This window comes from Magallana gigas, chromosome 4 (genome assembly GCF_963853765.1).
Source record: "Magallana gigas chromosome 4, xbMagGiga1.1, whole genome shotgun sequence".
NCBI classification, from domain to species: domain Eukaryota; kingdom Metazoa; phylum Mollusca; class Bivalvia; order Ostreida; family Ostreidae; genus Magallana; species Magallana gigas.
Genome location: NC_088856.1, coordinates 7,146,126 through 7,158,900, shown reverse-complemented (window position 1 = coordinate 7,158,900; position 12,775 = coordinate 7,146,126). Strand labels below are relative to the sequence as shown.

Sequence of the window (12,775 nt, the reverse complement as noted above, 5' to 3'; positions counted from 1 at the left end):
CATGTATATCAATCTGTTCCTGCTTTGCCTTTTCAGTTGAAATATGCCTTTTTACTCACCAACAATTATAGAGTCGACAGAAACAAAACGATGACAACAAAGATCCATTAAAACAAATCGATCGATAACCTTGACCGTTTACACTGTAGTGACATTGACCTCTAACCTCTGACAATGACCTTCTACTTGATTTACTATCCTGGTTCAAGGTTGAAGTTGTGATCATACAAAGAGATAAATGGACGGCCAGATAAACCAAACCCAATTTACTCACGATCCTGCTTCTCGGGATACATGTTATTTACATTAGACCTAGATGTGAATTTATAGGCACTGTCATGTTGTAAATTTTGAATTTACTGGGTGGGTGTAAATACAAAATTTACAACATGACAACTAGTTGTCATGTTGTAAATTTTGTATTTTGTATTTACACCCACTCAGTAAATTCAAAATTTACAACATGACAGTACCATGGTGTATTATTGCTGGTAGTTCTGTGTTAACTTTGGTCTGTGAGAGTTTGAGTGAGTTGTGACTAATCAAACAGGATACAAGCGAAATTTTTCTGTTTTCATGTTAAATTGTTATTTATTTAGTGATGTACTTGGTCTGTCTGATGATAGTGGTAACAGAGGTATTTACAACTCAGCCATCCATTGCGAAAGAAGATGCACGACCAGTAATGATAGCTGCATAAATCATGTATTAATTCTCTTTTGCACTTTAATCAAGTTTTAATAAATAGTCCCGTGTAAACATCCTTTTCAATGCTGTCTGACACTTTGAACTTAATATGCCTGTCAACTACGTAATATATGCTGTAAACATGTAAAAAATATTCTATTAAAACTAATCTGCTCTGGTTTCCTTGTAAATTTTCACAATATTTTTCAGTTTTTATTGAATATAACAAGGGAAAGTAAAAGTCATGAATGTTAATAAAGCTTCATCTAAGATTTCTGCACATAGAGCCCAAGAACTTGCTTTATAAATATCTACCAGGAGGACAAAAGATTACAATCTTCACAGGTCTGGGGAAGTTGATAAATGAGTCCTCCATTAAATGGATGTCAGGGGCGCCAATAAGCATCAATATGCAAGCTCTTAGAGCAGTGGGAATATTAGTGATAACATCAGAGGGTTTTTTTTTTGGGGGGGGGGGGGGGTAGAGGGGGGCTGCTGAGATTTGTTTTGTTTGCAATTTAAATATTTTTTTATATATAAAGAATTGCTTAAATCTCTCTGAAGAAGAAAGATAACTCTTTTCGACTTGATTTTCAACTGAAAATAGCGGTTTAATGATCCAATAATTCAGACGTGAGTTGGACCAAATACAATTATACGACAACTTAAACCATGCCTTAGGAAACCCAAATCGGCGATGGGGTTGCAAATGAATTTAAAACAAAAAGTCGAAGTAAAAAGAAAAGAGTTTTCATATATTTTCGTATGGATAATTATAATTAGGATAACTACCCAGTATTAAACTTACAATGTTCATGAAAAATCATGTTATAGGCTTAGAAGACCGCAATTGGCGGGATAAGAGAGACGGTTTAAAAAAAAAAGAGAAATAAAGGGGAAAAAATGATTTCTGTGAAAAAAGGGAAGCTTTATTTTGTCAAAATTGATTTTCGTAAGAAGTTTGTACATGTATAATAACCGACTGATTATTCTGAAAGGGGTCAATTTTTACACAAAAAATCCGATGGGAGAAAAACATGAACATAAGATAAGAATTTGAAATATTCGTTCAAGCAAGCTTGTATGGACGTTTTATTCTTTCACCCTCCCCACGATAAATAATGATTATTGAGGAAACCAAATAGTTGCATTTTTTTTTTGCATCTGAGTCATTGGTAAGTATATTATAAGCTTTCATATTCGTTCAGGTGGGTTTTTTTTACATCTATTTGAAAGAGAAAAATAATACGGGAAGATATAACTATGTTAACAAAAAGAAAGGAAATTATATCTAATGAAGATGACTAATTTTTTTGGGCCAAGTACATTTCCCTGTTGCCAAACAAGATGGACAACGAAACGAACTACCAATTTCACTTTCTGAACAGATATTCTGATATTGCTCTGAGCAGCTCAATTTTAATCATTATCGGTGCTGTGATTGGGTCAATTGGAAATGTAGTTATAATATTTTTCTACTTCTTCCGGATTAAGGAGAGAGGCGAGCGATACTTTATACCCCTGCTTGGAATTGTTGACCTGTTGGGATGCTTGACGAGTCCACCCTATTATATAATGGATAATGAATACATGTTTGACTACCCCAGCACTGCTGCTTGTCGAATCTTAACCTTTCTACAGTTTTTAATTCCGGGAATATCCGAACATACTTCTCTTGTTATATCTATTCAAAGATACCTTCTTGTCTGCAAACCATTTGGACCGAAAATGACACACTTCTGGAAACGAGTTTCATTTGGGATTGTGTGTTTGTTTTCTTTCGCCTATTCTGTTCCGCTTCTAGCAACTGCCGGAGTCTTTAGGGATGAGGTCGTTTACATGAACCATAATGTTACAACGGAAGTGTGCAAGCTATCTGGCGAGAAGTCACTGTCCATGAGTATTTATACCATCTTATTGTCTGTGATAATGGTTGCAAACCTTCTTTTAACTGCCGGGGTTTATATTCCTGTTCTGAGGCAGGTTAAAATTTCATTCCGTTCAAGAACTGGAACATATGAGATTCACAGAGATAGCAACGCTGGTTCAACTACAGAAACATCGCAAGCCACTCGGACATCTGATATAGAAATTGACAACCCTGATAAACCAAACATCCCTCTTGAGATGGAAGCAATAGAAACAAAAACGGTTGTACCAAACTCTCCAAAGAAAGTTAGGTTTGCATCTACTGACACAACTAACAAGCAATCAGATGATACAATTGTCCAAAACGATGCTGCGAACCATGTGGCAAATGGTACTTCAGAGAATGTTGCAGAGCACCATAAAACTGCGAAAATTAAACAAAAATCTAAATCAGCATCTGCCCAGAGACGGGTTTCGATTATGTTTCTGTTCCTGATTGCAGCGTACATGGTGTCCTACACCCCGGCACTCATCGTTCTGAATCTGTTCTATCTGCTGGACGGGTTCACGTTCCACACCTTGACCAGGGCCAGGATGGCTGTTTGGATGTTTCTTACAAGACTTGTATTTCTGAATCACATCGTTAATCCTTTTATCTACGGCTATTTTGATTCAAAGTTCAAAAAGCAGCTCCGAAAATATTTTCAAAGAAAGAATAATAAGCAATTACAAGACCGTCAATCCACTGGAGGTTTTTACTTCGGGAACATTATATTGCATAAGGATAATACATATGCTTAAAGAAAATAGTGGACTGATGAAAACGGATACTTAAACGCAAGCAAAAACTCTTTAGAATGTAGTGTATAGATGGACCATTGATAATTAACATTGTATTCTGATTGTCTTCTTTCAGGGTATTGTATAGTTAAATTATTCTGCAAACTGTATTAATGATATATACTCTTTTAAGGTGGAAGGCTACATCGTCACAATATGTCTGACATTCGTTTGAAACGCCATTTTGTTCCGGATTGATAGCATTATGTCGTGGTACAAAATAGCTATACACCGTTCAATTGAACTCTTCTAACGAGGGAGATGAGATACGAATGAAATCACCAAAACGCTAAGAAAATATGTCAATTTTCTTCGTGATTAAAGTTTTCAACTAACATTGATTATCAGCTGTTGTGTACAACAACGTGAAATCGAAATAATGTACTGTTGAAATATTTACTTGCTTATGACTCTCTGACCTCCACTTTGCGTAACCCTTCCAGGAGTCCAAGAAACGCCAGTATTTCAACTCTTCCCGCAATTCATCACCTATGACAATACGTTTTGAATTTTTAACTCCACATGAAATTGCATTATTAACTTCCCTGCAATACAATTTAGCTCCTGGAATTGCAAGACCCAACGAAACACACTTGCCTGCAAAACGCTGCAAAGTTCGAATAGAAACCTCCCTGCCTGCCAAAAATGACTCTCTTAACTCTCTAAACTTAAACTTTTTATCCTCTGGCAAGATATAAGTTAATTTTACTGAATCCACCAAAAATCCAAGGAACCGTACACATTGTTGGGGTTCCAGGTATGATTTTTCAAGTGATATTGTGTAACCTAAACGGGTTAAAATTTGAAGTAGAGCATATATCACCCTAAAACAATGTTCTATTGCTTCCAAGTCAGTAGTACCCTCTGATGGGTAAGCTATCATCAAACGATCATCAATATACTGAGTTGTTATTACATTCAATTTTCTAAGATAAGATGTAATTGTCATTCCAACAGTTTGATAAAATATGATGAGGCCTTCCATCCAAAAGGCAAAACTGTGTAAACCATGATAAATCCACCAAATTCAATCCCAAAGTAAGTCTGTGAATTCTCTGACAAAGCAATGTATTCATAGCCTGACTTTTCATCACATGTTGCCATCCATGCCTCTGAATTTATCAACCTATGAACATCATTTAAAGTTTCAAGACGAAACGGAGAATCTTTTATCCACAAATTTAAGTACCTTCCATCCAAAGATAACCGTGGATTAGATGGCACTACTTACAAAGGCATCACAACCCTAGGCATGTCACATTCACCAATCTTCCCCAGAACTCTTATGGCTCCTGACCTTATCTTCTCATATAAAATCTGGCCTACAAACTCTTTTTGATCCCTACAACTAATACTATTTTCTAATCACTGTCATAGGAAAGACCTTTAAAGTTTCCTTTGAAATGTGAAAAGAATTCCTTAACATCTACACCTTGTGTAAGCCACCTACTTATTCTAAACTGAACATCTTCATCTACTTCTCCCTTATTCAAAACTTCATTACAATGATCCATATTATGATGTATCTGACCTGACTTATATAATTTTGGGTCACGCAATGGTAAATTTTTAATGTCAAAATCAACCCCTTGAAGGACAGACTCAGCTGTAGGATGTTTGGTTACAAATGAGGGAGTCCCACTTCCCAATGTCACCCATGATGAATTCTGTCTTAGTTTTACACGAGTTGGATCAAAATCAAGTCCTCTCTCCCATTCTGGTATTCTATGATATTTATTTCCCTGTAAATATAGACTTAGTTGTCTTCAGGTTACAAGGTCAGGCATTCCATATTTTATTTTAACTACCTCGTCCATGTAAAAGTACAAATAAACACAAAAATGATGAAATACTGTGTTTATAAATCTAAAAATCATACAAAATGTTGAGAATAAAATCTTCAAAATGATTTAAAAGAAATGTGGGAAATTCACAACCAAATAATTTCTAACATTGCCATATTGAAGGCACGAAACCTTAGAGACCCTCTATAGTCTAATTGACTAATAACCCATACTTTCCACTGGAAATTCTCTACTTTCTCTTCGCTTGTTTCATATGTTCACAATCTCTTACATAGTGGCTTGATGATTCACAAAACAAGCATGTACCCCTGCCCATACTCTGTTTCCTATAAGGCCTCCCTTGACCCTGGGGTTTGACTGACCTATACATGTATCCCCCTCCATATTGAGGTGCATATGAATAAGGTTGAGGAAATCCCATTGGATACATGGGCATTGGTGGGTACAAATTTGCTAAAACTGATTCCTGTTTTGGTTGCTGAATATCCTCTTTACAGGAAGTATTATCCCTCTTAACTTCAGAAGTCCCACTCTCCTTTAAACATTTATTTATGGCCTTAGTCACTGTACCTGTACCATATCCCCCAAGAACCGTTAAACATAAATTTCCCATGTTAATCTTGCCCTGCTACACATCCTACTACATGGTCTATACAGTTCTTCATACACATCCATGTCCTCATGGTTCACTTTTCTAGCTAACCTAGATAATTCATCTAACCTTAATAAAATCAGTGCTTCACTGGGCTGGGACTGGGTACAGAGAACTATAATCTTGTCCTTCACCTGCTGAATCTGTGTACCATCCTTGTCTTTGACTTCAGCTGTTGAATCTTGTAGCTTCCTACGTTTTCCACCATTTGAATCCTAAAATGCATAAATCATTTGATAATGATTAACATCATGATAAGTAGTAATACTGTACCTGGTTGAAGGGAATATTGTTTAACCATTTATTCAAAATAATTAATCCCTATCAATGCAAACTAATAGGTAAGAAATCAATAGATTAACATAATTTAACAATACATAATTAATTACTAATAATTACATATCACTAATAATTAATCACTCTTTGACGAAAAAACTCATCCGCTAACTTAGAGTACCAGGTCTTTGTCTGTTGCCTTCCTTGAATTAGAAGTAGGCCCTTGCTCTCGATCTGCAGTCATTGCTGACGAGTGACCTAATTCTGGATCCTGCAAATCCTGTCCTTCTGGTTGTCCTTTTTCATTAGCATGTAATATGCAGACATGGAGTAGTAACTTTGCAAAATCCTCATCATTTGGGTTCTTCCCTATTATTTTAAATTAATTTAATTCAATAAAATGGCATCACTTATTCTTAAACTTCTATAATTATAAATTACACTGTAATATCATAAATATCATTCCTTCATTCATGACAGAACTTTGTTATATTGTAAATAACAATCCCTGCCAGTTCCAGTAACTTAATCCCGTTTTCTCCAGTTAAATCCTCAACAGCCTTTAATATATCCTCATTAGACATACTTTCGGTACGCCTTGCAGAGGAAGATCTAGCTAACTGTTTAATGCCATGCGCATCTTGAATATCCCTCAACTTTCTGATAACTGGTAATAATTGTTTTCCTTTCCGGGAATGTTTTCTTTTTAAAACAGTAGGTAACACCATCTACAACATCAAACCGGAAGCTAAACTAAAAAGCTAATATACAAATAGATCCGTACATATCAACAAATTCCGGCTACAAAATTGAAAAATCAAAAAGATTTAATTTATTTACATCACACGTATGCTTGTTATTATTTACTCTTGACAATACATTTTTTTTTCAAAATATCCTATTTCTCGTTGCATACGTTTTATCTGCGATTTTCGACCTTCATAAAATCCATGTTAAATCAGTGCAATCATCCATCGACAGTCTCAATAAAATCATACCATTCAATCACATCACCAACATTAATCTAACAAGACCCTCAATAGCGGTAAACAAGCTATTACCACCTCGCTGATTATGTTTATCTGGCCCTCATGGTAACTCCAGTAACAGCCATGCCATGCGGTCGTCCTCATCGACGCCGCATCATTTTAAAATTTCACTCCAAAATCAATCCTCGGCGATTGATATTTCACTGTTGACCCACTGGCCATATATAAACCCTCATCGGCAACAGACAGCTCTACTGTCTAATAGCGAGCGCAGCGAGGCGCCGCTCGCGTAGCGAGCTCCATAGACAACGTGTACAAATTGAGGAAATTCGAGTTGAAATCTGCACATGTTCAAAAAAAATTTGTGGACCCGCGTGAAAAAGTTCTCCTTATCCCAATAATCCTTTGCGGTGCATAGCAACATGGTGGAACAGGAAGCGTTTCTACGGAAAATTCTTACCAGTAAATTGCATACATCATTTTCATTTAACAGTAAAAAATCCTTTTAAAAATTGATGTAAACAGCACATATGCTTACGTTAAAAAAACTGTACCCATCTGAACTTTTGCTGACATATGATGTCAATTCCTTCCCCGAATTTGTCCGACAATTTACGAAAACTGTCGAGCGCAAAAGAAAGTTAAGTATGACGTCACAGTAATCTCGTCTTTTAATTTCCTGCGATACATTTAGAGGTGGATCAAGCATCTGTACGGGATGTAACGTGTAGGAAGTACTCAATATCAGTGTTAACGGTGACTCTTTGGCTAATTAGTTTTGTTTTGATATTTTTTTTGCTTAGTTAATAAACATGCAAGTTCCATATGCTAAATTTACTGTCATATTGATCCAATCATATATGCATACCATTACGTTAGGTAGGTGACAAAAAATAATTAAAACAGAAAAGTCCAATCATTATTAGATCTACGTGCAGCCACGTCATTTTTTACTCAATGAATAAATAAAAGAAAAAAATTAAACTGTCAAAATACCTACATTGTACATGTACATGTATTTGTTATGGTTGCATATGTGGTCCAACCTTTCAATCATATTGGATAACACACACTAGAAAAGGGTGAGGGCACACGTCTACAACGCTTATATAGCGTACAGAAATTTAAAAGATTAAAAACAACATTGGTGTCACAGAGGATGATAATTAAAACAGAGGTAACAAGAAGGAACACAATGAGAAATAACACAGACACGCAATTTATTGTTTACTGATTTTAATGATCATTATCAAAAGGGAAAGGAATAATAAAACATAATTGTATTTCGTAAAAAAAAAACCAAACAGCTTTGTGTTTATCAAAATATTTTAATAAGAATGTTTAACATTTTATTAATGCTCAGTGGTAGTTTGTTTGAGTGTATAAGCCTAGGAAGGGAACATTGGAATAAAAGTTTGATAACTTCGGGTCCCTTGCGGTGGTAATTTTAAGTTTTCGAGACAAAGCCAACGTTTTTTGGTTAGGGCAAGTCCACGGGTTGCATTTAACAATGATGGCAGATGTGTGGTTCCTTCTGCGCTCGCCCCAACGGTCACACCGTAAAACATATTATAAGAATATATATTACCTTGCCGCTTCTCAATACGTCTTCCTCCTTGGTGCAGCTCTGAGAAAGATGACGTCATCATTTTCGCGGTGACGTTTCACACTTGGGATATTACACTAATAGGTCTAGAAATATTTGTAGTGATTTCTCGCAAGAAATATAGAAAAATAAACACATTTAGAATACCGTAGCATGATAGATTGTCAGTAGTACATGTATTTTCAAACCCTCTAGTAAGAATTCGAAATAGACAGATAGATAATAACCCACTGATTATTCTGAAAGGAGTCAATTTTTACACAAAAAATGCGATGGTAGAAAAACATTAAAATATAAAAAGATAAGAATTTGAAATATTCGTTCAAGCAAGCTTGTATGGAAGTTTTATTCTTTCATTCTCCCCCCGATAAATAATGATTATTAAGGAAACCAAATAGTTGCAATGTTTTGCATCTGAGTCATTGGTAGGTATATTATAAGCTTTCATATTCGTTGAGGTGTTTTTTTTTTATCTATATGAAAGAGAAAAATAATACGGGAAGATATAACTATGTTAACAAAAAGAAAGGAAATTATTTCTGATGAAGATGACTAATTTTTGGGGTCAAGTACATTTCCCTGTTGCCAAAGAAACTTCAGCAAGATGGACAACGAAACGTTCTACCAGTTTCACTTTCTGAACAGATATTCTGATATTGCTCTGAGCAGCTCAATTTTAATCATTATCGGTGCTGTGATTGGGTCAATTGGAAATGTAGTTATAATAGTTTTCTACTTCTTCCGGATTAAGGAGAGAGGCGAGCGATACTTCATACCCCTGCTTGGAATTGTTGACTTGTTGGGATGCTTGACGAGTCCACCCTATTATATAATGGATAATGAATACATGTTTGATTACCCCAGCACTGCCGCATGTCGAATCTTAACCTTTCTACAGTTTTGTATTCCGGGAATATCCGGACATACTCTTCTTGTTATTTCTATTCAAAGATACCTTCTTGTCTGCAAACCATTTGGACCGAAAATGACGCACTTCTGGAAACGAGTTTCGTTTGGGATTGTGTGTTTGTTTTCTTTCGCCTATTCTGTTCCGCTTTTAGCCACTGCCGGAGTCTTTAGGGATGAGGTCGTTTACATGAACCATAATGTTACAACGGAAGTGTGTAAGCTATCTGGCGAGAAGTCACTGTCCATGAGTATATATACCATCTTATTGTCTGTGATAATGGTGGCCAACCTTATTTTAACTGCCGGGCTTTATATTCCTGTTCTGAGGCAGGTTAAAATTTCATTCCGTTCAAGAACTGGAACATATGAGATTCACAGAGATAGCAACGCTGGTTCAACCACAGAAACATCGCAAACCACTCGGACATCTGATATAGAAATTGACAACCCTGATAAACCAAGCATCCCTCTTGAGATGGAAGTAATAGAAACAAGAACGGTTGTACCAAACTCTCCAAAGAAAGGTAGGTTTGCATCTACTGACACAACTAACAAGCAAGCAGATGATACAATTGTCCAAAACGATGCTGCGAACCATGTGGCGAATGGTACTTCAGAGAATGTTGCAGAGCACCATAAAACTGCGAAAAATAAACCAAAGTCTAAATCAGCATCTGCCCAGAGACGGGTTTCGATTATGTTTCTGTTCCTGATTGCAGCGTACGTGGTGTCCTACACCCCCGCACTGATCGTTCTGAATCTGTTCTATCTGCTGGACGGCTTCACGTTCCACACCTTGACCAGGGCTAATATGGCTGTTTGGATATTTCTGACGAGACTTGTATTTCTGAATCACATCGTCAATCCTTTTATCTACGGCTATTTTGATTCAAAGTTCAAAAAGCAGCTCCGAAAATCTTTTCAAAGAAAGAAATAATCAGAAATTCTAAGACCGTCAATCCACTTGAGGTTTTTACTTCGGGAATATTATATTGCATTAGGATAATGCATATGCTTAGAGAGAATCGTGGACTGATGAAAACGGCAATCAAAACTCTTTAGAATGTAGTGTATAGAGGGGCCATCGATAATTAGTATTGTATTATGATTGTCTCATTTCAGTGTATTGTATCTTTAATTATTCTGCAAACTATATTAATGATATATACATACTCTTTTTGAATGCACGTGCTAGCACAGCAAGTTTTTGAAAATCCTCTCTGTTTTCTTATGTGCCGTATATTTTTTTCTATTACAAGTTTCTCAATATATATCTGTTTTTAATTGTCAATTTTGTATGTTATGTTTTGATTTACATTAATTATCAAGCCATAAAATCTACCGGTATTGAGATATTATCTATTTGGTCTGTGCCTTTTTTCTTTCATATTTCTTCTGCTGTGTATATATGTTAAAATAATTCTGTTTAACGTAGTTTGTATATTATGATATTTTGTCTGCATGTTATCATATGTCGTTTTAGAGAAAATGAATGAATCAAACAATCAATCAATCAATCAAGGATAAAAATGAGTCATTTAATATCGATAAACCTATGCGCTTTGCCAATGAACCACAATACACCTTAATAGAATGTTCAAATACCCTTATACTGTTTTTGTTATTAAGTTTTCCTATTTCAAGCAGCGTAGCTAATACACTAATAGGTCTTCGAGAAATATTTGTAGGGATTTCTCACACTATGGGAAAATAAATTTGTTTGCATACACCGTTGCAGTTATAAGGCCACATTTTTTCAAAAATAAATATTCAATGCTTATATTTACGTTTTTTAACATTTATTCTTTTTCCGCAAATATGATTTATTTTCAAAAAATATCTGCCTTATTCAACGAGTTATGCGCAATTAACGGAAGAACCATTGGAACAGCCGAATCATGCTGAAAAAAATAGAGAATTTTATCTTTCATTCTGTAATTTGATGAATTTACTTTTGGTATACTAAGAAAATAATCAATTGAATTAATTTAACTGTTAAAATATATTCAAATTAATGAAATATTAATCAGCGTAAGTATAAATATTAAATATCAGGTCGTGATCCGGTTTGAAGTCGCGAGGAGAGTCGGTCATGTTCTTCGAGAAATATTGAAGGAAGACTGTATTGATACGCACAATATTTAGTGATTGGATCTTCTGTGTTATGCCTAAATATCACTCAATAAAATCAATGCAATGATGTTGAATGAAAATGTAGAATAAAAAAAGTATTTAATGTACTGATGCACACGTTCAAATGTACGATTCTTTTAAACATAAGAGATATACATAATTTTCTTTTAAATATCCTAGGTGGGAGATTCGACGGGCATGGTACGATCTTCTCCTTTACATAACAAATTGAACAATTTCACGTTATGGTACATGTAAGCAACGATATTCTCATTATATAACAACATTAGAGATTGTTTTATATTTACGCCAAAATGTACGACTACCCTTAACCAGGCGTAGAATTTTGTTTGCAAATTTAAATTACGCCTTTTCGTGAAATGGACCTTAGTCTTAAAATTTGACATAAGTCTGGATTTACGCCAGGCGTAGGGTTTGCCGGGCGTACGACTTTAATTTTAGTGAAACTGGCTCTAGGGCTTGAAACGGTTTGACAAGAGCCCAACGGCAAAAGATTTTGACAGAGAACTTCCCTTTTGACCAATATTTTTGAGACTTGTCATACTGGTATATAATAGAAGAGAAAAGCATATATAACGTAATTTACTTATTAAGAAACCACAGCAAAACAGGCAATATTTGAGAAGACCAAGCATAGAGGATGAAAAAGTGAGGGGAAAAAAATCAATCCCCAATATTGGCTTCGCCCTTTAAACGGTCACTCCGTAAATCATATGTTCGTTTGAGAGACTATGGAATTCCCATAAAAAATACTGTTTAAGTTTAAGCTTGAAGTTTTTATCGAGAATTAAGATGTTTTTACCCGGTAGGATGCACCTCTGTGATTTACTAAAATACTACTCAAGTTCTCGAACGTATCTTGTTTCTGAGCAGCTCCCGGTCTCAAAAATTTGGATAGACGACCTAGGAGCTCAGGTTCCATACATTTTATAAAGTTTATTATAATATTTACGGCGCAAAAGAATTTGTACAAATATATGATTCTAAA

The 12,775-nt window shown here is 35.3% G+C and overlaps 1 protein-coding gene across 1 annotated transcript; it reads left to right on the top strand.

The window, feature by feature from the left end:
• Positions 1-9,328: 9,328 nt before the first annotated feature.
• Positions 9,329-10,570, top strand: LOC136274731 (G-protein coupled receptor 84-like). Its single transcript, XM_066082283.1, has one exon. The coding sequence runs from the start codon at positions 9,329-9,331 to the stop codon at positions 10,568-10,570; it is 1,242 nt and encodes a 413-aa protein (XP_065938355.1).
• Positions 10,571-12,775: the final 2,205 nt, after the last annotated feature.